Here is a 26975-nt window from a genome sequence, read left to right on the forward strand (position 1 = left end):
AGCATGGGGGTGGCAGCATCGTGTTGTGGGGATGCTTTGCTGCAGGAGGGACTGGTGCACTTCACAAAATAGATGGCATCATGAGGAAGGAAAATTATGTGGATATATTGCAGCAACATCTCAAGACATCAGCCAGGAAGTTGAAGCTCGGTCGCAAATGGGTCTTCCAAATGGACAATGACCTCAAGCATACCTCCAAAGTTGTAGCAAAATGGCTTAAGGACATCAAAGTCAAGGTATTGGCCATCACAAAGCCCTGACCTCAATCCGATAGAAAATTTGTGGGCAGAACTGAATAAGCATGTGCGAGCAAGAGGCCTACAAACCTGACTTGGTTACACCAATTCTGTCTGCAGGAATGGGCCAAAATTCCAGCAACTTATTGTGAGAAGCTTGTGGAAGGCTACCCAAAATGTTTGACCCAAGTTAAACAATTTAAAGGCAATGCTACCAAATTACTAACAAAGTGTATGTAAACTTCTGACCCACTGGGAATGTGATGAAAGAAATAAAAGCTGAAATAAATCATTCTCTCTACTATTATTCTGATATTTCACATTCTTAAAATAAAGTAGTAATCCTAACTGATCTAAGACAGGGAAAGTTTTCTACGATTAAATGTCAGGAATTGTGAAAAACTGAGTTTAAATGTATTTAGCTAAGGTATATGTAAACTTCTGACTTCAACTGTACTTGCTTTATATACTTGGACAGACTTTCAACAATTCTATATAAAACAATATTGATTTGAAAATCGAAATTAAACATCTAATGTTAATTGTTTTTCTAATTAAATGCTGCCCCTTTAAATGCATTGGCAATATGCCTGAGCGCTTGAGCTCGTGATACTATGTTGAATGATAGAAAAGATGACAGAAGATACCAGTGGCTGTTTTACTAAATGGAAATATCCCCATTACTACAAGTTTATGATATGCAGAAATTGGCCCTGGATTTTACATAGAAACTGGCCCAAATGTTTTCAGGGAAGGGGTGGTGTCTGTCCTTTTCTGCATATTGCGGTGCCGTTTTGCGGCCCTTTCGGCATAACCCGGCAGCCCATCTGAACTTATCACCGCCCCGTTCGGACCCGTTTCGGGGCCGGCCCACTGGGAAAAGTCCCGGTTCTCCCTATGGCCAGTCCGCCCCTGCAAGTACCTGCTGAAGCAAATGACATGGCAACATAGATATAGACTTTTGAGAGATCGCAAGGGCTGTTCACACCGAACGTGTTTTTGCGCACGTTTGCACTGTTTCAATTGTTTTCTGATGAAATCACGCACTAGAATTTTGAATTTTAAATTTCACAGACCACATCTCAAAGACAGCATGATCATGTAGATTTATACTCTGCAATATCAGGAAGATAAGATCCTTCATCTCTGAACATGCCACACAACTTCTTGTTCAGTCACAGTCATAACTAGACTGGACTACTGTAACGCTCTCATTGCAGGCCTCCCTGTATGTGCAATTAGAACCCTGCAAATGATCCAGAATGCAGCAGCACATCTGGTCTTTAATGAACCAAAGAGAGCTCATGTTACACCACTCCTTGTCTCTCTTCACTGGCTGCTGGTTGATGCATGTATCAAATACAAGGCTCTGATACTGGCATACAGAACAGTCACTGGTCTGCTCCATCATACCTAAAATCATTTCTGCAGAGCTACGTTCCCACCAGAATCCTGCGGTTGGCTAAGGAACGCCGCCTTGTTGTACCAACACAAAGAGGCACCAAAACACTTTCCCGGACTTTCAGTTTCATCGTACCACGTTGGTGGAATCACCTTCCCTACTCCATCCATGAAGCAGACTCAATTTCTGTCTTCAAAAAAAATAGCTAAAAACATATCTTTTCCATGAGCACTTAACCAGATACACATTTTTTTAACCATTTAGGAACAGTTTAAAAATGGTTCTAGAATAACTTATTAGATGTTATAGGATTTATTTGAAAGAATTAAAACAATAATTTGATGTCTATCCTTTTATTGTCTATCTGGTCAAGGTTGATATGGGTTTTAAAAAAGTAATTAGTATTGAGTCATTTAATTACTTTTCAGACAGAGTAATTAGTACAGTTATCTAATTACCATGTAGAATATGTAATTAGTAATTAATTACTTTTTTGGAGTAACTTACCCAACACTGGTTAGTTGTATGTACTCCAGCCAGTTTCTTATGTCTGATGTCATTGTTCATAACATGAGACTGTAATATTCAGGATGGGTTACTATTTATTTAAGCAACAAGGTACGAGACACCCAGCTAAATTATGAATATAATCACAACTGGTGGGCATCGTTAGGCATGACCCCTTCTGCTGTGCCTATATTCACGACATGGCACAGTCTCGAGTGCCTTATTACTTTGATAAAAATCAGATAACAAAAATATGAAGGACACAAATGTTTATTAAAATGTTATATTGTTTTAAGAAAAATCCTTAAATGCCATCCTTTTGTCAGAAGATGTAGTCCCTGACAGTAAATATTAGCGTTACTATAATGGTCAGCTATGGGTGCTTCGCAGTGATACAAATATTAACTTGGTGAAGAGGTCATTTTTTTTTTTTCATTTTTTTTTTTCTGCTTTATTGTGAATGAAGCATGACCATTGACCAATCAGCATCCAGAAACAGAACAATCCATTTTATAACATTCTATCCACCTCTTTCCTGAATGCAGAAGTGTTCCACTGTATTCAGTTTCTGGTCTCCAGTGTTTTAACTCGCATTGGCATATATTCGTCATATATTCCTGTGATAGACGTGCTTGACTTAACTATGTTCAGATTTAGAGAAAACAGATTGACACTATTTGATAATAGAAATTTGGCTGGACAATTAAAAACTTTGAAGCCATTTTCTTTTTCATTGTTGGTGTAGTTACTGAGTTTTGTAGGCTTTGTAGTGCAGAACTTTACCAAATATACTACTGAAATGGTAGGGTGCAAGGAGGTTAAAGGCCCCTGGGGGTACAAGGCACTTTTGATGATGATAAAGGATGATTCTTGGTAATTTGATCTAACATTTATTAATGTTTAAAATATTGCAAATGTATGTATGAAATGTAGCTTATGATCCCTGAAATTATCATATTTATTTTGTGACAAAATACTTATCATTTTCAGTTTTCTTCAAGGTGTATAAATCAAAGTTTTTCAATAACTGTCCAATAAGTGTAAGGACAGTATTTGGAGTAAAAAGCCCACTTGTTGCAGAGGCTAAAGCCCCTCATCCCCACTCTTAATTGGGGGGAATAGATTTGGTTCTGAAGATTATTAAAAGTTGGCTCACATTTATTGAAACAATCACAACGGAGATTAGTTTATTTATAGAATACTTGAAATGTTATGAAATGTCAAATGCAATTTAAATTAACATGAAATGGCACACCCTTTTCTGAAGTGATTATTATGAATAAGTATTATCTTAATTTGTTAAAAAAAAAAGCATCTTGCTGTCTCAAAAGTATTTGACTAAGACAAATTTTACCCTATAACTATTGTCCCTATATTTACACAATATCACTTAACACCCCTGGGAGCCTTTTACCCCAAGTAAGTTTTGATTTATTAATTTTAATCAAAACTACCTTCCCTTATTTTTTTTTTAAATCATGTTACTCTAATGATATTCATTAAAAAGAAATGCATTTTTTTTTCCCAGCACATTTTCCTTAAGTGGTGCCTTTAGCCCCATTGTACCCTAGTGTAAATAAAAATGACAAACCCATATATGACACACATAGATACCATATGCCAGATCAGATCATAGTTTATTACACAGTAAAAGACACATAGTTGATGTATTTGTATCTTTTTTTTTTTTTTACCTGTCAGCACAGAGAGAAACCCCACACATACTGTATACACAGGTATATATGTATATTGGTAGTTTAAAGTGCAATTCAATCACAAATTTCCATCATGTGTAACACTAGGGACAAAAAAAATAATGCCTTGAATAGAATGCCTTGCAAAACAACATTTCCCTATTTTGGTTTCATAACTGCAATTTAAAAGGGTACATAAATGAAAAAGGAATGAAAGTCAGACATGATTTGTCATATATTTGTTACACCAACAGGAATATGATGGGATATATTTCAAGTTTTGAGAGGAAAGAGTACCATTTCAGTTAATGGCTTATGTAGCCTAGCCTTTCAGTTCTCAGAGCCCTGGGTCAAAGAGGAAATCCCCAATTCTTGGTGAATCAGAGACAATGAAGAACCTGTATTAACAGATCACCTCTACTGTAGTGCATCCAATTCTCTATGGTAGTGATTAATGACACAACATTACAATATTAACTGAGCACTAAACTAACCTGAAACATTTAGACTTAACATCTTGTTGGGACAATTTTATCACACAACTTCATTTTCCAATCATTCCCACTCTACATTCTAAACAATTTCTATAACTCTATAACTTTTTATTGAATTCTAAGACTAGAAGTCTAAATGTTTCCTTGAGGCAGTGGTTATATAAACTTTAAATTTGGCAACAAGAAGGGTCAGTCTCCAAGCTTTGCTAATCCACCATAAATCCTGATAAGGACACAATCCTATTCAAGTTCAAATGACCAAAGGGCTGCACTAAACTTTCAGCGCCGTAGGCACCTCTTTGCACCAAATACAGACATTTGATAAAATATACATTCTCTGAAGTTTACAAAATCCATGACAGTTTTTGAAAATTCTCTGAATCACAAGATGAGTAAAATGGAAAGCTACACAGACAGAGACATTGAATGAGAAAAAACAAGCATTACATCCACAGCAGTCTTACAATGCAATATAATAATTTAACAAAAACACATTTACACTAACAATTAAGTGTACAACACCCTTTGATTCAGTAACGGAAGAGTTGATGAATGAGTGGTCAGAACAAGAGTGCTCATACCTTCAAACAGATTGCAAACATATTGCAATGCTGCTTGAACAGAAATCGTCCACGTTTGACGTTACTCATTAGAAGGTCATCAGTACCTTCTTAGATATTTAAATGTAATGTCATTGCTGTTTCTCTGGAGATGGACACCTTGTTGCTTTCAATTGTGGTTGAAAAATGGTGATACATATTTTAGTCACTGGTCATTTATTTTGAAAATGCCAACCCCCGTTATGCAACAAGAGGGTCCGCACAGTAAATGTTGGACAAAATTGATGGAAATATCTTAAAAAAAAAAAAAATTTGACATAACACAATGGGGTTGGAAATTAGTCTAGCAGCAGCTGTTTAGTTCTGGAACTTCCTTGGTGTATAATGGATTGCAATATCATACCATTTTCCCCAACAAAAACAACAAAACCCTCACTATGCCATTACGACAAGCAACTACAACTCACCTGCCTTTTCAACAAGAATACAGCAGCTATTTTGGTGTCTTTGAGCAGAATATGATTAAAAATGCCATTTTATAATGGTCCTATGTGATAGAAAATGTCAACCTTGTCTCATAGAATCATGTTACTATACCAAAATATTTGCAAAAGGATTTTTACGTGGCTCATTGTACATGTTGCAGCAGTTTCCTAGTGTAATGAACACTAGAGGCGGTACAACTAGAGTGACTTTTATTACCTTTTACACAAATCATGAGTAAAACGGAGGGTAAACACTTCCTTTTCATCCTCATTCCTCACACTATGCTATCGTATGACATCTAAACAATTTTACTATATTGCATGACATTATTTTACTATTGTTTGCATTACATATCCAAATACACCAACTACACTATGATCAAATTGCGCACTCAACTGATAGAGCGAAGAAAACGCGAGTCAACATGTGAGTCGAAAGTGTCATAGAAGCACCACAAAATGTAGTTGCTTAAGCAATTGTGTTTTTCATCTCACATTTTCTTTTTATGACACTATCGGTTACACACACAAAAAGGATTTTTGCTGCTTGTTCAATTTACTTAAAACATTGAACATTTTGCACAACTTGATTTCACTGCGTTGTATCCATTTCAATTTGTAAAATGGAAGTTTACTTAATCGATTTGAGTTGGGACTTGATGCATAATTTTGTGTTGTTAATGTAGCATTGATGAAACTGCTATTCTAACCAGAGTATAGTTACTAAACTACACTCTGTAGTGCTTCCAACCAGCATGCATTTAGCATGCTAACATACACTTTCACTTGTTAGTACAGAAATAAACAAAAGAGATTTGTTTGAGTTACATTGACTTGTCTACTTTTGTTGGATTTACCCAATTCAGCTACATTCTTACTACTATTCTTAAGTGTTTGTGTTGAGATTACAAAGTAATTTTTAATTAAATCATTTCAAGCACGTGGAACCACTGTCAAAGCTTGAATCAAGTTCAGCCAAAGAGCAATTTTTTTTGAGAGTAGGTTTAGGTTTAAGGTTTAGGGTAGGAACGTTGGTTTTGTTGATTTAAATCTCATTAGAGCGTTAAATCTGTTTTGGAAAAAATTGAATGTGTTTCTAGCGCCACACAGGACATTTCACCTCAGAACTGCCGCGATACATGTAATGAACCACGTAACGTCATTTTGCAAAAATGTCGACACAGTCACGTTATTTTCAAGAGATTAGGCTGGAAAGTGCATATAGTAAGATATAAACTTATTTAGCCTCTGAAATACACACATACACATACACAGAAAGTGAATTAAGGATTAACCATTTTGGCCAAAAACGGAAGTAAAATAAGTGAGAAAAAAAGAAAGAAAAACAAACAAAAATATTAATTGTGACTGAGGATCTGCTTTCATATGGGTGACGAAACATCTACTGCTTCAGTCTCAAAGACTTAAATGGCCCCTTTTTTCCATTTAGGGCTTGATAACATGGAATTTAGTTTGAAACCTTTCTAAAGATTATTGCATAGTTTGCTGAATTAGTTTTAGATTTGCAGATCATTTGGTTTAAGAAAAACAGTCATTCTGCCACTCCGGTTCATCATTCGCATAACTCTTTGGGTCTAATTCAATCAAACTGTTGTATTATCAAAGTACCAATATGGTGCCGATGTAAGTTCACCATAAAACAAGCAGTTTACTGGTTAGGCTGTATTTTTCAAAGGAATTGTGGCATATTAAGGGATGCACATTAATGGTTAAGTCACTCGGTGGTGAAATGGCTTCTTTGCTATGGAATTTATTCTCGGATAGCCAAAAAGTGGTTTTGCGGTGGTTGTATTGGATTTGGCCCTCAGTCTAAAGTCATTCTTAATTCAAACATGAGCTTAATGTCTCACCGCCCTCCAGTCTTCTAAGCTGAATTTCCCCAAGAAGCAATTACGAAAAGATCCCCCCCCCTTCACTGTAGGTAAACACTTTGAGAGAAATAGGCCTTTCATTGTATATTGCATAGTGTTGAGAATGGCTCCAGATAACACTTTGCAGTGACTTCCCCAAATTAACTGTATATGTTAAGTGTGTACAATGGCTGAACTGCATCGCCCTCCTTGTCAACAAAGTGAAAATCAACAGTGCTCTGTCAGTTACTCCATTAAAGCTAATGATAAACTCTAGCTGATTAACCCTGCATGAATGCACAGTATGTGGCAATGCTCAAACTTTTGAAAAAGTTTGCACTATAGTGGTCCCATATAACACTCGCCAAGTAGGTGACCTGACTCAAATGACCACTGTGTTCCCCCATGACCAGCACAGAGTCATTACATGGGTCTTGTATAGTCAACTCAGAGAATGTCGAGAATGACAGATAAATACATTTAAAACAACTCCCAAAATGCCAAGCGAACTCCATCCAAAAGCACAATATTTGTAAACTTATGCTTGCTGAATTAACTAATATTGCCCACAGAAATGTAATAAAATAAACATTTAAATAATATAGTAAGAAAATAAATATTCATAAGTCAATGAATATGTTTTTGTTTTTTTTTTTTGTTTTTTTTTTGTTTTTTTTTCTTCTTTTTTTTCTTAGCAACACTGGGAACAGCGTGCTTGAAGCCACTTCAGCATGTCATATTCACCAGGGAGTAATGTGTTCATCTGTCCAATAAGTTGGTCAAAATATGTATTTAGATGTGGCACTAATAATGCGCTCGGGACTAAAAACGTAATTTCCTCTTGGAGTTTTTATTTTTTTGTATTCTTTGTACTGCACTACTTTAAGAGATCATAACTGCAGAGTTATAAAGATCAACAATCCAAGAGTTGAAACTATTTCCAATAGTGAAAAAAACTCTTGAAGGAATAGTTTACCCAAAAATTAAAATTCTGTGATCATTACTCGCCCTCATGTTGTTCCAAATTTATAACTTAATTTCCTCTGTGGAACACAAAAGAAAATACACTGCCTGGCCAAAAAAAAAAGTTGCTGTTTGGATTTAAATAAGCAGAAACTTAAGAGCCAGTGATTGGATTATTATTGCAGTGATTAATATGTTTCAGCTGGCAACAATTCTTTTAACCCTAACTGATGCAGTGTGTAGCTTCTCATTTCTCAAACAACCATGTCGGAAGACGTATCCTGTAGTCGTGGAAAAGATGTTACTGTGTTTCAGAAGGGGCAAATTATTGGCCTGCATCAAGCAAAGAAAACAACTAAGGAGATTTCTCAAATCACTGGAATTGGGTTAAGAACTGTCCAACACATGATTAAAACCTCTAAGGATAGTGGTGAACCATCCTTTGCGGGAAAAATGTCGTCAAAAAAATCTTGAATGATCGTGATCAGAGATCACTAAAGCACTTGAAGTCACATCGTAAAAAATAGACAGTAGAACTCACGGCTATGTTTAATTGTGAAAGTAAGAGCATTTCCACATGCACAATGCGACGAGAACTTACAGGATTGGGACTAATCAGCTGTGTGACCACAAGAAAGCCAATTGTTAGTGAGGCTAATCAGAAAAAACAACTTCAAGTTGCTAGGGAGCATAAAGATTGGACTGTGGAGCAATGGAAAAAGGTCATGTGGTCTGATGAGTTCAGATTTACCCTATTTCAAAGCGATGGGTGCATCAGGGTAAGAAGAGAAGCACATGAAGCAATGCACCCGTCATGCACAGTGCCCACTGTACAAGCCTCTAGAGGCAGTGTTATGATCTGGGGATGCTTCAGTTGATCAGGTCTAGGCTCAGCAATGTTATGCATCAATAAAATGAAGTCAGCTGACTACCTGAATGTACTGAATGACCAGGTTATCCCATCAATGGATTTTTTTCACGGGCATATTCCAGGATGACAATGTTAACAATGACAATGATTCCTCGGGCTTAAATTGTGAAAGAGTGGTTCAGTGAGCATGAGGAATCATTTTCACACATGAATTGGCCACCACCGAGTCCTGACCTTAACCCAATTGAAAGTCTTTGGGATGTGCTGGAGAAGACTTTACAGAGTGGTTCGACTCTCCTGTCATCAATATAAGATCTCAGCCAAAAATTAATGCAACTCTGGATGGAAATAAATGTTGTGACTGCATAAGGTTGTCGAAAAAATGCCACGACGAATACATGCCATAATCAAAGCTTAAGGCGGTCCAACGAAATACTAGAGCATGTGACTTTTTTCTGGCCAGGCAGTGTATTAAAGGAATATTCCGTATTCAATACATCAACTTAATAAGTTAAGTTCAGTCAGCAGTATTTGTGGCATAATGTTGATTAAAAAAAATTTATTTCGAAAAAAAAAGCAAAAAAAGCAAAAATTGAAGTTACAGTGAGTAACTTACTGTGAAAGTGAATGGGGCCTATCTTTGGAGGATTTAAAGACAAAAATGTGAAGCTTATATTTTTCTAAAAGCACTTACATAAATTCTTCTGTTTAAAACTCATGTGTAAAGTTGTGAGCTGTAAAGTTGTTTAAATTATCATTTTTACAGTCGTTTTATGGATTTAATATTTACGGCGTTACGTTGTCATGGCAACAAAGTTGTAAAATTGGATATGACTTTACACAGAAAAGGTTAGTAAGCGATTTTTATCACACTAAAATAATGCTGTGACGAGGAGGGCATGGCCGGGCCTTAAGGATGGACGCCTGGCGCTGAATTACCCTAATCAGCCGGGAGAGGGATAAAGAGGAGCCGGAGACGCCAGTTCGAGAGAGTGAGAGAGATGCATGCAGTCGACGAACTGAAAATTAATGTTGATTACCATTCATTTTCATGGTAATCAACATTGTGCCACAAATGCTGTCGATTGAGCTTAACTTGGGTTGAACCCAGAATATTCTTTTAAACAGAATATTGGCATCTTTCTCCATACAACGAAAGTGAATGGTGACTAAAGATGTCAGCCCCTAACATTATACAGTACCTAAAATTTCCTTTTGTGTTCCACGGAATAAAGAAAGATAGAATATGGGTTTGGAACTACATAAGGGTGAGTAAATGATAACAGGTTTTTCATTTTGAGTGAGCTATCCCTTTAAACCACCAAAGTCTATGAATTAATCACGTCAAAGGAATGTTCTAAAAATGTGAAGAGAAATGATCTGTCCCTACCTTTGTGTCTCTTAAGTAATTTAATTAATAATGACTAGTCATCCAGTGTGGATCACTGATATCTAATGTTGCTGTACTCAATGTTTATGATTTCCGGCGCTTGAAGTGAATTACAGTTTTTTGGTATTTTAATGAATTCCTGCACATACATATTAAGGATACCTCTCGCCAAACGGGAGAGTTTCACAGAAAGGCTAGTGGCAATTTGAGATTAATAGTAAAATATCTGTTAATAAATAAATAGTACACTCTTATTTCTATAACACATGCTGACTATTACACATCAACACTAGTATATATACACATACATTTTCTTTGCTGTAATCTCTGTAAGATATATTTAATATACAAATGGCTATTTATTTATATGATATTATTTTCCTTTCATTTCTATAGATTTTTTTTTATTTTTTTATTAATGAAAATAAGTCTAACTAAGAGCTCCCTACGTTATGGACTGGATGCTTCGGTAATTCCCACTGGATTTTACGATGACCTTGACTTTACCTATGCATGAATCAGTCTGTAAACCAGCCCGATTTCCCCTTAAATCCTGGTAACATATAACTCTATTCATCAAATATGAAGTGATTAACATAGACCCTGACATTCAAGATGTTTTCACACTGGTGCATGCCTTTTTTTTCCAGTTGAGAAGGAATGTGTCCCTGTATAAACCACTGTTTTGCTCTTTTTTTGTGTGTGTGTGTATGTGTGTATGTTTTCACTTTGCGTTTATGTGTGCTAAGTTTGGACTGGCAGATTGGTCTGAAGTTAAGAGCTGTCACCAATGTTGCGTTTCTTGCCAAAGAGATTCGCTGCATCTCTGTTGCGTAGATTTGGCTGGTTCTTGTATCCATGGGGACTGACCGACCACCGCCACCCACCACGAATCTCCATTCCAGTAGGTACTGCGGCAGACAGACACGGCTTGTTCTGCAGTAGTTGGAAGAGCATTGCAATCTCAGGCCCTAATCGGGTCAACAGATTTGCCCTCACCAGGTCCACTGTCTCTTCATCACACTCCATCAAACTCTGCAGTAGTTTCCCATAAAACCTACAGAGACAGAGAAAACTTACACTGAGCCAGTGCGTCAACAAATAAGTGCGTTAAGCAATGTTAGAAAGCTACAGTTTGCACACGTGGATTTTTTTTTGGTAACACTTTACATAAATGTTCCTTTAGAACAGGGTTTATAAAAGGGTTCATTAATGACTAATAATTCATTTACAAATACATTCCTAAATATGCATAAAAAGGGGTGACTTTAATGCAATATCTGCCAAATAGTGAGCCATTATACCTCACATGTTATAAATGCTTAATAACACTTATTCAAAATTAGTAAACAATGAAACTATATTTTAATGTAAAGTGGACACATACAAAGCATTTTTTAAAGGCGTCATGGCATGAAAAATCAAAATTCCCTTGATACTTCGATATATAAGAAGTCATTCTACCATTAAAAACATTCTGTAAGTTTGAGAACTCAAAACTTCCTCTTCAATAGAGAAAGAGCATTTATTTAAAACAAGCAGCAAAAAAAGCTTGTTCTATGTTTGTGGATTTTTTTGACGTCACATGGACCAATACGTCAGCAAGAGACTGCCTCTACGGCAAGACTTCAACGGCCACTTTTACAATGTCGCACCCTTGGCCCTGACCACTGGCACTCAGTCAGAGGATGGGCCTCATCTGTTAAGGGAGATTCATACGGGGATTTACATAGGACACCTTCCTAAATGTTTTTCTACATCAACATGCACTAGAGAAACGGCTGTGACCGTTATCATGCATCTCGTGCATCATCGCTTTTATGCAATATCAAGTTATACCTTTTGGAGACCCCCATTCTGTGTCTTGCTTTTGAGTAAAAAACGTGTCCTGGACATGGTTTTGCTCCCATCTGCACTATTTTTAATTGTTGTTCTATTTAAACATGCACTAGATGGATGTATCTGATCATTTTGATACATTTCCGGCGATGTGCGCCGTGTTTTAAGAGAGGTACAAGTGCAAATTTTAAAAATGCGTCTGCTCTGGTCCATTCCACTCATGCTTCCGACTCATATCAGCGTGATTTGCTTGTGAACCAGTCACACTATGATTCAATCTTTGCAAAGGAACTGTCATTGAAGGATGGGGCAGTTAAAAACACTCTTGGACCTGACTGCAAAACTGTAAGTAACCAATTCCATTCATGAATGTTTCAAATGTCATGACTGTTTGAAAGTTTATGGTGCTGAGTGTTAACAGTTGTGCTTGAGTGAAAAGTTTAATATATTCAGATGCAATGTGTTGGATGTGCGTTATGTGTAAATCCTGAAATTTATTTTTACAATGTTGTGGTGCTTGTTCATTTTCTTCCGATTGAGTTTCAAATATGGCTGTATTTGAGGGGCTGCACGATGTTAGCTAATCATAATAGTGGGTGTTTACGTTGAAGTTTTAAAGAAGCGCTTAGGCCAGAACTGAGCATTTCAGACAGATGGCATATATGACTACATTATGACTTTTGGTGCAAAAAAAAAAAAAAAAGAAAAAAAAAATGTAACAGTGGACCTCAGGGATGATAATAAAATGTATATATATATATATATATATATATATATATATATATATATATATATATATATATTATAAAAGAGTATGTCATGACCCCTTTAATATACATAAAGTAAATTACGGTTTAATGACCATCAGGCTTTATTTAATGATATATGCAGTGAATTCGCATGAAGAGGTTGTTTTTGAAAATAGCCTGAAAAGTGTTTTTGCAGAGGATTTTAAGGTAATTAGGACTAGTTAATTTTGGTCACATCTCGAAGAAGTACCATGCTTTTGATATCAATGTGACAAGCAAACTGACAACACAAGTGAGTCAAGACATTACAGTAATTAATATACAGTAAACTTAAAGCGGGCTGTAGCAAAATCACATAATTCCTCCTTTGAGTCTCACTATTATAGTCTATTTTTCCTGCATGTGAAATAAAACATGAATTAAGGAATTTTATGTTAAATATTAAACAGTAAAATATCATTAATATTAATAAGTATTAAAAAGCGTATTTATGAATGAATGAACATTACATTTATATAGCGCTTCTCTGACACTACACTCAAAGCGCTTTACACAGTGAAAAGGGGACCACCACCAGTGTTCAGCATCCACCTGGATGATGCGACGGCAGCCATAGTGCAGCAGTACGCTCACCACACACCAGCTATTGGTGGAGAGGAGAGAATAGAGTTATAGAGCCAATTAGTGGATGTGGATTATTAGGAGGCCATGATTGTGAAGGGCCCATGGGGGGAATTTAGCCAGGACACCAGGGTTATACCCCTACTCTTTACAAGAAGTGCCCTGGGATTTTTAATGACCACAGTCAGGACCTCGGTTTAACGTCTCATCCAAAGGACGGTGCCTTTTTAGAGTATAGTGTCCCCGTCACTATACTGGGGCATTAGGACCCACACAGACCGCAGGGTGAGGACCCCCTATTTATTAGGCATTTATAACATGTAAGTAAAAATGCTCACTATAAAGTATTGAATACAAGTCGCCCTTTTTATTCATGTTGTTGTAACTAATTTATAATGCATTTGTAAATGACATATTAGTCATTCATGAAACCTTTATAAACCCTTAACAAAGGGAACATTTATTGTAAAGTGTTACCTTTTTTATTTTTTAAATTTACATATCTGTTTAAGGGAAGGGGTATGTCTTGTGCCTTAAGTCACTATTTCCTTTATGTTTTTCACCCGTTTTAATTACATTTTTGCCTTAACTAGTTAATTGTAAATGGTTCTGTGGTTTGACATATACATTTTTTATGTCTCTCAATTAATATGAGGTAATAAATGCTGCATGCAAAATGTTTGAAGTAGTTTTAGATAAATTATAGCATGTCTGCCCACTGCATTCTATGCAAAAGAACACACTATGAACATTTATATTTTTCAAATGCCACATGAAAGGTTATTTCTCAAAATGCTTTGAGCTGCCACAAAATCACCTCACTATTTGGGATCTAGCAAGCTCACAGATAACAATGAAGGCTTGCTTTGTACTTCATCACACTATCAGTATCTTAGAGACACAGTAGGGAAACAGCAAACACTCCTATTGAATGACATCACTGCAGGTTACTTAATCTTGTAAGTAACCTGCATATGATGAAATGGGCAAAATATGAAGCCCTATTAGCTGGATCTGAAAAAGGCATTATGCTTAAAAGATTATGTGTCTTCGATCAAATAAACCTTGGCCAATCATCCAGCAAACTGATTCTAAAGTCACAAATCTAGTGTAATGGTGCTGCCATTCATAGAAAAAAACATTTTGTTAAATCTTGTTCAATCTTAATTTTAAAACATGAGATGAGATCTTTTCAGTTCTAGAGTGGCCCCAAAAAGTAGTCGAAAACTTAACCACATTTAAGAGTGGCAGGTGTCCCAGCAGAGTAACTATGGGTGTAGTTCATCACATTATCTATGGACATGTTAATCTAACATTTGACCACCAGAAGTGTGCAGAAACTCTTTATTTATTTTTTTGAACAGCATATAATTTTTTTGTTTTTAAAGTAACTTTTTTGTGAAATTTTTACTTAAAGCGTGATTTGTTCTTTATATATATATATATATATATATTATTTTAATAAATGCAACATTTTGATATTTTGTTATCTATTGCAGTGACATTTATATTAAAAATAAGTGTGGCTTAAACGTCCAAATGTGTAATAATGATGTCTTATTGAACTACATGCCCAAGTGAAGTCATGTAATTGTGTAGGCTGAAAGGTAAGCGAAAACACAGAATTGAAAAGCTGTGTTATGTTTCAATAGAACTTATGTAAATACACAGACCATAAACATTGTAATGTACAGTGTGACCAAACTTCTTTTCAAGCCAATTATAATATGGATACTATTTAATATTACTCATATGAGAGCAAGTGAGAATAAAGAACATACCCCTTCCCTTATACAGATATGTAAATTTAAAAAATTGAACGCACATCTGTTCAGCAGTGAAGAACATACAGTATCATATGTCTGTTAAACTCTAGGATACTTGGACTACATTGTTTTATTAACTTGGTATTATCTTATGAAAAACAAGAGAAAATGTTATTCTTTCCAGAAAGTATTTTTTCCTCCTTTCAAGATCTTCATTATCTCTCCTTTCTTAATTTTTATAGGGAACTTCAGGTCAGGTTTGCCAGATGCTCAGTACTCTCACCTGTTAGGAAAGTGGCTGGGTAACTGTGCCACCTCTGCAAAGGCCTCTGGGTTCGATTTGGCCACTGTACAAATGTCCCACTTGCTGTAACAATCTTCTTGAACCTCAGAAATCATCCTCTGGAAAGTGGAACATCGTCTGACTGTTAGAAAGATCTTGGAGGTGATGCCATTGGCGATACACTTCAAGCTTTCCTTCACGAAAGCCTTGCCCTGCAAAATTGACAAGAAACCCCATATCAAACCAAACCCAGGTATGAACTTGGATCTTTTCAGAAAATATATAAAGTGGAAATGTTTGTGTTAGTATGGAACACCGTATTAGTGATTACTAGGGATGCACCCGAAGTCAAATACCTTATTTGGAAAGGCACGAATAATGACTGCAAAATTAATAACAAATTTTTCCGAATAATAGAAAAAAAATATTGACTAGTCTGAATAAAATATGAATTGAAGTATAAACATGCACATAGTGTAATCTCAAGTTTAAATCAGATTGCAGTGTTTCTGTCTTTTTCTGTGTTTTTTATGCACATTTAAAAAAAAAAATATTCATAAGACTGATTGTCCAACAAGCACATGGAAAAAGCGATATTTGAATGCAGTGGTGAGTCTATGAAGTTAATATGACTAGAGTGTTAACTTTATGAATGAAAATGAAAATGCACACGGTGTGATGTCAAGTTCAAATCAGATGGCCGCGCTGCAGTCTTCATTTTCTGTGCACGTCTCAGAAATCTAAGCTTGTCATGAGTAACTTTACCTAATATACTATATCATGCACACTTCCCACTTTTTGAAATGTCAGTGTTAATGTTAGAAATCTCTGAGTGAGATTAGGGCTGTGCGATATGGCGAAATATATCGTGGCGACGATATAAAGTGGTGAAGATATAAAGTGGTGACGATATAAAGTGTCAATCGATAGAGATTATGCTATGTTGTGTATATCGTGATATGTAAATATACATGTGCGCAGCGTAGGCTTATCTGTCAGTGGGTAGAGGATCACGTGAGACTGAGAGAATTTAATAAACATGAACAGAAATTCCATTTTTTATGACATTAAAACACTTTTTGGTGGCTGCCAAAGCAAATTCAATGACATGGGCTGGTTAAGGAAGGGAAGCCGGTGGAGTTTCTGGTGCCCCCCTAGGGAGTTGGTGCCCTATGCAGACTGCGTAATATGCATATAGGGAGCAGCGGCACTGTTAAGACAGGTGCAACATCTGTAACCCTACAGATTTTAACGTTAAATAATTAGCCCCCATTCACTTCCATTGTAAGTGCCTCACTGGAACCTCGATTTTTTTTTTGTTTTTTTTGTTTTTTTTAAAAAAGGAGGATCGAGTCGAAATTAATTTTTGTGGTAATAAACATTATGCCACAAATGCTTTCGATTGAGCTTAACTTGTATTGAACCCGGAACATTCCTTTAATAGTCTATATGGTCTGTGTGCTTCAGAGTGAACGATGCACTGTTCTGTGTGAAATTTAAAAAAAAAAAAAACAATAGGAATACATAGTAGTAGTAAGTAGTAATAATATAAGAAGAAATAATTTTATAAACTATACAAGGCATATTTATTATATGGAAACAATCAATAGAATAAAGTTACATTTAAAAATGGGCTTTTCATTTAGTTTTGATGCAGTTCCGGTTTAAGCCCTACCCACATTATAGTTATATCCAAATACAGATACTTATCATTTTGCCACAGCAACAGATACAGATACAGATAAAGCAACCTAGTCTCTAGTCTCATAGAAGTTGTGAAATTAACTCTAGAGGTGCTACAACAACTGTGTTTTATTCACTTTCACACAAATCACAACTATAATGGCTGATTTTGACTTTATAAACACATATTTTTCACACTATAACTCACACACTGTTATGTTATGATATCGAAACACTTTTACTATAACGGATCCTTTGAAAAATGAAACATTTTGATGCTTGTAGTACAGACCCAACTACATTTACACACTTATTTCAATGTGATTAGCTTTTGCAGTAGCTCACCTGATAGAGTGTTGGACTTTGAACTTGGAGGACCATGGCTCGAGACAAGTCAAGCAAGTAAGCTGACATGTGAGCCAAAAGCGTCAAAGAAGCGACACAAAATGATGTGTTTGCTTCAGAAAATGAGCTTCTCGTGTCGCATTTGCTTTTTCCACACTATCGGTTAAGTTTAGGTGTTGGTTTAGGGTAAGGATGTCTGTTTTGTTTACCTTTCATTTGCGTTTATGACACTATCGGTTAGGTTTAGGTTAGTGAGGTACATTTTAATCATTAAAGCCTTCATCTAACATTCACCTTAAAAACCTTATCTGATTATGACACTATTTCACTCACATTTGGCGCCCCCCGCTGGACATTTCACTGGGAAATTGCAGCAAAACGTGTTGTAACGTGTAATAAGCCAAGTACTGTATTTTGTTTTACAAAGTCACGTAATGTTCATGAGATCAGGCTGAGATAATGGATTCGCTGAGCACCCCTAGTGATTACCAATTCACATATTGTACAAATCATTCTTTTTAATTGGTTCTCTTTAATAATTCGGTAGAACCAGTTCGCAAAGTGTTTGTTAGGGACTCAACTGTAATAGAAAACTTTGTTTAGAGTGGTGAAGTTGTTGAAAACCATACACTATGCAACATTTGATGCAGTCTAAATAACTTAAATATAGTGATAAATGGTATTATTTGATAAACAAAATGGAATATAAAATGCTGTGCAGTGATGACCTAAATAAAACAGTTGATTTTGACACTAAAATGATTTTAAGCCAAAATGCTGAGATGCAGATTGATTTTATTGACGTAAAGTGTCAGAACAAACCAATTCACTAACATGAATTAGATTCCAAATGCTACTCAATAGAAAGCATTAATTTGGCTATGGGTGGAAAAGCCATGTAGGAGCTGCATGTTCCTGTAGCTCAACTGCTAGCGACCTGATTCCCAGGGAACACGTACTGTAAAATGTAAACCCTGCATTGCAAAATGTATTTCCACTGGATAACATCTGCTAAATGCATAAATGTAATTTTATAAAACTTTACTGCAATAGCTCTATCAGCCCTCTCAGACCTACATTCATACACACAATTCACTTGATCCTGTTGATTCTTAAGTCCTTTTAAAGTTTAATGAGACACTGTAGTAAACACGGTTACATCAATAGGATATTGTGCACCCATTGCTGAACTGATCCATCTCCATGGATATTTGCAATTATATCTATCCAAATGTACATACCTGAGTGTCGAATTTAGCAGCACTGTAGAGAAAGGACTTGCAGATGTCGTGCATGCCATCTGTGTCACACGTAGAGTTTTCAAGACAAGCGAAGGCACCGCAGCCCACCTGGAGGGCACTGTTCAAGCAGCGTGCCACATCAGCTGCAAAACGAAATCAGCATTAAATTAGGACACATTACAAGTAAAGAAAAGAGCTCTTGGGTACATTTATTCTGTTCCAGGTAGACGTTAAATAATATTTTTCTTCCTTCTTTATTTCCTTCCTTCCTCCCTTCCAGTTGGCCAAAAGCCAAGCTCGTTACAGTAATTGTACAGAATGATTCTTTGTCGAATTAAATTAAACAAATGAAGGAACAAGGTCCTTCCTTCTATTAGGTGGAAACGTCTCCACTTGCTAATTTTTGGAAGCACAACGGTATCTTGAGACGTGATTTTCAAAATTTCCACTACTTTTAACTTGACAAAGCATCCTAAAAATGTGCCATTTATGACACTGAATACCAGTGAGATGCTCCAAACGCGTCCGTCTAAGGCATGCACATGTACATAGAGCGACAATTAAAAATAGCGCAGATGGAATGCAAGAATGCGCACTGTGAGAACTGGACACACTGACGAACTCAATGCAAAACAGACTGCAGTCAACTGTAGGCTTGTTCAGCAGGCCTTTATGTGATTTTTGGAAGGAGAAAAACCTGGAGAGAAAAAAAAGCTTAAAACTTTTAGTACTATGAAGGGCTGTAACCACAATAGACCAATAGTGGTCGGTCAATATGGGATTTTCAATGGAAGATGTATGAACTTTTACATTTGGTCACCCCCCCAATATCGATTATTAGGTTACATTCTTCGGAGGCCATCAATAATTCAATAACTCTGTATACATTAATAAAAAAAAATAAAAATAATAATAATGGTAGATTGTGTCATTTAGGATTGTTGAGGGAATAGTCTTTGGAGACCATATGGACTCCCAATTTAGGAGTCCCATAGGAGGGGCAGTTAATGCTGCAACATATTCCCATGGGAAATGATTTAAGGAGAAACACAATGTGTGTAGTAGTAGCAATAAACTTGTGAAACCATTTAGGCCATACTTACAAGGTAACAAGTTAAGAATATAGGATCATTCTTAAAGGGACACATTCTCATTATAACCTAACATGCCAATGGGGTGTTTAAATACCATTTAGTCTGGGAGATCTACAGTACTAACTGGAATGCTGCTAGACTAATAAAGCTTTATGTATGACCTTTTGTGAGTTTCCATTCAATTCTGATATCAAGCCAAATTTCATCTTATAGACTTAACTAGCCACTGGACACCATCATATATATGATACTCTAACTGGGCCAAGCTTTGGCGTCATCATTCCACTATTTGCCATAAATTTTATGGGTATTCCATCCATTTTCCTTTTCTTGAAACTGTTTCCTTTACACTTATATGTGACAAGACAATGTTCAGAGTGATGAGTAAGAGGGCCAAAACCGCCACCTCCAACAGTTCCACGGCAAAGACTATTAACACTTTGCCGTGCAAACTTGCAGCCTGTGTAGGGCCAGAATCCCACGACACGGCGAGAAAGAACCTCAAAAGGGGTGTGCCAGAGACACTCGCTTTACTGTATCTGAAGGAAAAATGGGCCGTGTGTTGCTGTCAATGCTCCTGGCAGAAGGCTGACTTCTGAAATAACCAGAAACCCCCAAAATGTCATGCAGTGAATATGTCTATTGTCCATAGGAGCAGGTTAGGGCAAGATCTCATATGTACATTCTGTTAAGGCCATTTGTTCAGTGTGCACATTAGCAAGTCACTTACAGTCTAGCATAGCACTATTTTGCAAAGCTGTACAACATTACAGGAAAAAAAAATGAGATTTCTTTAACATCTCATTTCTGCTGTTAATGCAGCCAGATCTCATGAAAATTATGACTTTTTTATATTAATGATATTAAGTTGTTACATCACAGCAGTTCTGTTGTGAAATGCCCACAGTGTGGTGCTAAAAGTGAGTGACATTTTCTCACAACCAGGTGAGGTATTTAGGATTAATGCTCTGAGTTTTAAACAGGGCTGTCGATTAAACGCGTTAATTTTGAGCAATTAATTATTAAAAAAAAATTTCCACTACTTTTAACTTGACAAACGTCCTAAAAATGTGCCATTTATGACACTGAATACCAGTGAGATGCTCCAAACGCGTCCATCTAAGGCATGCACATGTACATAGAGCGACAATTAAAAATAGCGCAGACGGAATGCAAGAACGCGCACTGTGAGAACTGGACACACTGACGAACTCAATGCAAAACAGACTGCAGTCAACTGTAGGCTTGTTCAGTGATATGAGAATAAAACAAACAATATATTGAGTTCTTAAGCCACTTTTTGTATTGTCTAATCAATGCTTTATTCGTCTGCCACAGTAAAGCAATTTATTTCAAACTAAATTCAAATCCGTATTATATATTTATTATAGGCCCTATGTATTATACTTATAAATATTTTAATTATTATGCATTATTTATACAAATTATTTTTTTTATTTGGGGGCCTTTCTCAGCAAATAATGATTTATGCGATTAATTGCGATTAATGTAATTAATTTGATTACAAATTTTAATCGAATAACAGCCCTAGTTTTAAATCAACTAAACATACCTCCCTAGCCTAAACCTTAAACCTAAACCTAACTGATAGTGTCATAAAAAGCAAATGTGAGATGAAAAACACAATTACTGAAGCAATCACGTCATTTTGTGGTGCTTCTACGACATTTTCATCTCACGTGTCGACTCGTGTGCTCTTCAAGGCTCATCCTTGGTCCTTTGCCTCACCAGCGCAAAGCTCTATCAGTTGAGCTACTGTAAAATTCGATCATGCTTGAACAAGCTTGTAAATGTAGTTGGTTATGCAATGCAAATTTTAAAATGTATGTTTTGATGTCATAAGACAGCATTGAGTGAGGAACAGGGCGAAAAGTGCTTATGAACTGATAATTTTCTGTTTTACTTGTGATTTTTGCGAAAGCGAATAAAAGTTATTGTTGTTGTAGCGCCTCTAGTGTTCATTTCACCAATAAACTGCCTCATCAATGTATCAAACTGTGCTCAGATTTGCCAAGATTCAAAAGTCAGAGATTTCAATATGAACGCAAACATTTCTCGTCAGATTCTTCCAAGACCAAATGATCTGTTATGCTATCCACTTCAATTCCATTGCTCTCTTCCCTTACTGTATGCCAACAATTGTCTTATTTGTTTCCATTTTTACTTCTCCTAAGGGGTTTTAGGAAAAACAAACATCTGAGACAAAGTTGACACTTTAACGAAACATAACTGAGAAGTGAGAACTCCATTAAGTTTCCTGAGCTATGAAAGAGAAACCTCAGAGCAATAAAATTTTCCTCTGGGCAGTCATAAAAAGGATAAACATTTTCGTTTTAGTACTGAGTACAATTTAACCCACTTTCCTACTTTTGCTGTTAGCCTCAGGAGTCAGGACAGGTGGTGGTCAAATATTTCCATGATCTCTCTTATCAGTGGAAAAGTTTTCCTTGTGATGCAGAACAACATCTAGTCGTATTTTCACTTTTCTTCGAATCAGAGCAAAATTATACCATGGTGTGATCTAACCCAAGATATCTTGCTTACCCATGTCTTAGCCTTTGGGCTGTTTTTTCAAACTGGTTATTTTTTCAAATGTTCTAATGTATGATAAAGACTGCCAAATCACATTGTAGCTCCCTTCAGCTGGAAAACATAATGCTTTATCTGCAGTGTCATGTCAAAAAAAGTGGACCCACTTTATATTAGGTGTCTTGACTACAATGACTACAATGTACTCAAAGAATAATTCACCCAAAAATGAACATTCTGTCATCATTTACTCACCCTCATGCCATCCCAGATGTGTATGACTTACTTTCTTATGCAGAACACAAATGAAGATTTGTGACCTTTGGAGCTCCAAAAATCACAAAGTCCACATAAAAGTAATCCATAAGACTCCAGTGGTTTAACCCATGTCTTCTGAAGTGATATGATAGGTGTGGGTGAGAATTAATCACCTTACCCCTAATCCTAAAACTAACCGTACCCCAACTGCAGTAGCAGCAAATGTGAATCTTGTGAGAATTTTATAGAACAACATGTAGTTACACAATAAGTACATTTTATTGTATGTATTTTAATGTTAGTACATAGTACTAAAAGACATAAAATATAAAGTGGGACCAAAAAAAGTTATCTGATTTTTGCTGTTGGTTTATCAACACCTGAAGTGTATGACGTTGGCAGAGGAAAACTGTAGGGAAAATAGTGTTATGGATGAATTGGGCCACATAGATAAGGTGTTGTCTCTTCACCTATACTGCAGATGGCTGAGATAGGACATAAAATATGGGTTTGATATTTAATTTGATGCTTTCATAGAGCACTTATTGTATTGCAATGGGAGATAGTCATGATGATTACACATATTACGACTATTGAAACTTGAATACTGTTTGGCTGGCTCACTCTAATAATTCGGAGGGTACCTTGATGGGCCCTGACAGGTCGGAATTAATTTGAGATCCCAGAACAACCCTCAATAGACAATGCACCATCTTGTGTTTGCTTTCTCTCTCACTCGCTCGTATCATCGAGTGCAGTAAAACCACAAGTGAGCCCCTATATACAGTTCTTGACAGGTGATATTACACTTTTCCAAAGACTAATAGGATGAATTGTTAGAATAAATAATTCATTTACACTTACATCACTACCTGTTCAGATTTCAACTTGCAGAGTGCGTGACCTCAACTTGAACTCGTGGCCCTTGAGAGTCAGTGTTTCACACCAGACTGTAATGACTCAGCTACACCCTGCAGATTTGGAGACTGCGCTGGCATTGTCTTAGTATGTCAGGTTTATTCGTTTACAACTAGGCTTTTTTTTTTCCTTATTTAAAGATGTTTCAACGCCCATCTGCAGTTTTATCATATTCCCATCAACCTACAACTGATGACGGCACTAGGAAACGCCTTAAGATAATGAGAGATAAAGTCCCGTTGTAAATTAACTTTATCTGACAATCTACAGTGTACAGGATGAACGTAAACCTTCACATTGTCTCAGTATGCAGTGCTGACAAAATTCAAAATTCACAAATAAATATGGCATTTCACTATTAAAAAAACCCTTTTGATCTTTCTTAACAAAAGAAAATAATGTTGGACGGAACTGTTTTTGGAACGTGCCCTACATATTTTGTTTCACAAAGTATATTTTGTCCATTTAGTTCTTTTTGGAATTATTGGTGCACCACTGTCTCTTTGTCTCAAAACCACTGAGTCAGTACATGTCTCCCTGGCAACAAAGTACAACAGGAAGCTATGCAAATACCAAGTGGAGTCTGACAAAGGATTTCACGTCCCATACAGAGACGGAACCATGCTGAATGTCCCATGCCACACACAAATCCACTCTTTGACACTTGGACAAGAATTTCTCTGCCGCATAATAATACCTGACAAAGGAACCAACTTTTGTAAATGGTTTGAGGCCAGATTTTCAGTCTCAATATAATAATAGGCTGTAAACACATTAACTCAGAACTATTGTTGCCATAAAGGTGAAGGTGTAAAGTTCTTGGGTCCTTTCAGTTGCGGACAATGCCATATAAACCATCCATTGTGCCTGCTCCCATAAAAGATATCGACCCACCCTCTAACTCCCTCTACCTGCATGGTCTTCACACCTGCTATGGGAGTCTAAAGTGTTGCCATGTGAGTACATCTTTCCAGTAACATCCCACAAAACTGCATATGCCAGGGGTGCTCAATCCTACACTTGGAGATTGACCAATCCTAAACCAGAAGACCTTGGTTAGCTGGTTCAGGCGTGTTTCATTAGAGCTGGAACTTAACATTGCAGGAGCTGGACTGAACACCCTTGAGCTATGTCGAGCATGATAATGACCGCACTGAGGAAAGCCTAAAATAATTTATCTAGATGAACTGAGAAGCAATAAAACAAAGTACATTAATGATTAAAAAGGCTATGCCACAGTAAACCCTAAAGCTCAGAATAATTAACTGTTTTGAGTAGGGAAAGATTTAATCATCATAGAACTTTCTCTTTCTTTTGAGTTCACAGAACTTACACCTTTTAAGTAACATGATTATTATTATTATTATTATTGTTGTTTTGAGTTTAATGAACTTGTCTCTTTAAATTTAAATTGAAACTGGCCAGGGGATTTCTATTTCCCAGCATGCTATGCTTAGTACTAGCTAGGTTTCCTCTACTTGAAGTATTTAAGTTGAGATTACTTGTTAATTTTAAGTTCAGCCAAAGAGTTCAATTTTAAGTGTCATTACTCAATATTTCAAGTTAAGAGCTATCCACACACAGGTAGTACAAAATCAAAATCTGACAGTTCTGCTTGCTTAAACTTGTAACTTATTAACTTAGAAAAATTGATGTAACTGATTACCTCACATATTTTGAGTTCTGCTAACTTATTCGGGTTTACAGTGTGTTTTGCAATATGGAAATAATAGGTTTCAGTTGAATTACTTTCAGAACAGATTTGACACTAATTCGGTTTTGTTCATATATGGACCGTTTTTAAACTAACAAAGCACCTATAGGCTATTGTGCAGAATGTTCTGAATTGATAGATATGTCAAATAGGACGTCCTTCCGAAGTATATCTAAAACCCCATGCAAAGAAAGCCCAGGAACTACTTCTGTAAAAGCGCACCGTCAAGCCGCAAAATCATTCACATTCATTCATCGCTCAGCCTCTCCCGCGCTCAATGCATCAAAAGAAGCGAGTTCTCTTCATGAGCTACAGTGTGATGAGTCCTCACAGGCGCATCTATGCCGGGTAGACGAAGGGTCAGAGGATGCGCATGATATTTAATATAGAGCAGGTCATTAGATGCATCGGATGACACGCTCAGTCATAGAGGAGATGGCAGCTCTCGTATGAGCTCCGCACGTCTAACCTACACCAACCGTGCCCAGTGCATGCGTGTCAGAATAAAACCGGCTCAATTTCTCCCATAGGGTTCCATACTTACAGGGGCTGTTGGCGGAGAAGCGTGCTCTCCTCGGCGAATAGGATTCGTTCTGATCCAGTTCATACGCGGAGGCGATGAGCACGGCGAGCAGCAAAAGTACGGTCCTTAGCGGCATCTCTCGCTGAACGCTACTGGCTTTTTTGTTTGTTTGTTTTACCAAGGGGAATAAAAGAGGACTTCCTTTATCTCTTGCGCGCGGTATATGGTACTTGTTCTTGGCGACCTGATGACAAACGCGGAGAAAATGTCATGAAGGCTCTATCTGTCCGGCTGATCTCTTCAGCAGTTTCTTCTTCCAGCAGCGTGCATGACAGGAGCGCAGGTCGCCCTTTATATATACAGTATGATGCTCGAGCATCACGAGCCCGCCGCTCAGCCCAATCACATCACAGCACGCGCTCTTACACAGCTACAGCTCAAACTTTTATTCATTGATCCGTGTAATTTAAATAGGCTTCTCAGTGAATTACGTATGGGGCAAAGTTAGCTGTTCCTTATGAGTTGGGAAAACACTCACATCCGCACACTGTTGTTATATACAAATGTCGCCATGTCCATGCGTGTCCACTTCAAAGAAACACATTTGAGATTAGCCGCATTTATTTGCAGCATGCAGCTCATTAACGTCACAACTTACAGTAGACTGTGCATCTTTGTATGTTGTCTTACTAAACATCGCCAACTTTTGATTATGTAAGCCTGGTGAAAACAGCAGTAATAGACACAATCTATACCAACTACAAACAGCCAATGCGTCCTAACAAACTGCTGAAAAGAGAATTAAAACTGAGATTCACTATTCCATAAATTCGTGTCATTTTAAATGAGAAAACTGGTCCATTATTTTAAATAATATTGGCACCGATATGACCCCAATGCTGATAAAAATGCGCAGAG

General features: G+C 36.7%; 1 protein-coding gene across 1 annotated transcript; it reads right to left on the reverse strand.

Moving 5' to 3' along the window:
* Positions 1 to 11247: 11247 nt before the first annotated feature.
* LOC127415494 (stanniocalcin-like) lies at positions 11248 to 26199 on the reverse strand. Its single transcript, XM_051654286.1, has 4 exons — positions 26079 to 26199; positions 19001 to 19143; positions 15732 to 15943; positions 11248 to 11530 (listed from the first exon to the last, which is right to left on the reverse strand). Exons 1-4 carry the CDS (start codon positions 26191 to 26193, stop codon positions 11248 to 11250), a joined length of 753 nt encoding a protein of 250 aa, XP_051510246.1. The 5' UTR covers positions 26194 to 26199.
* Between the last annotated feature and the right edge of the window lie 776 nt (positions 26200 to 26975).

The sequence above is a fragment of the Myxocyprinus asiaticus genome, chromosome 24 (genome assembly GCF_019703515.2).
Source record: "Myxocyprinus asiaticus isolate MX2 ecotype Aquarium Trade chromosome 24, UBuf_Myxa_2, whole genome shotgun sequence".
Lineage (NCBI taxonomy): Eukaryota > Metazoa > Chordata > Actinopteri > Cypriniformes > Catostomidae > Myxocyprinus > Myxocyprinus asiaticus.

Bases quoted from the DNA above. Each gene is read 5' to 3' on its own strand.
- LOC127415494 (XM_051654286.1), bottom strand. From the start codon at position 26,193: ATGCCGCTAAGGACCGTACTTTTGCTGCTCGCCGTGCTCATCGCCTCC. The intron at 19,144-26,078 runs GTAAGTATGGAA...TTCGTTTTGCAG, and splicing joins CTTCTCCGCCAACAGCCCCT to CTGATGTGGCACGCTGCTTG. The intron at 11,531-15,731 runs GTGAGAGTACTG...CTGTCTCTGTAG, and splicing joins CCCAGCCACTTTCCTAACAG to GTTTTATGGGAAACTACTGC.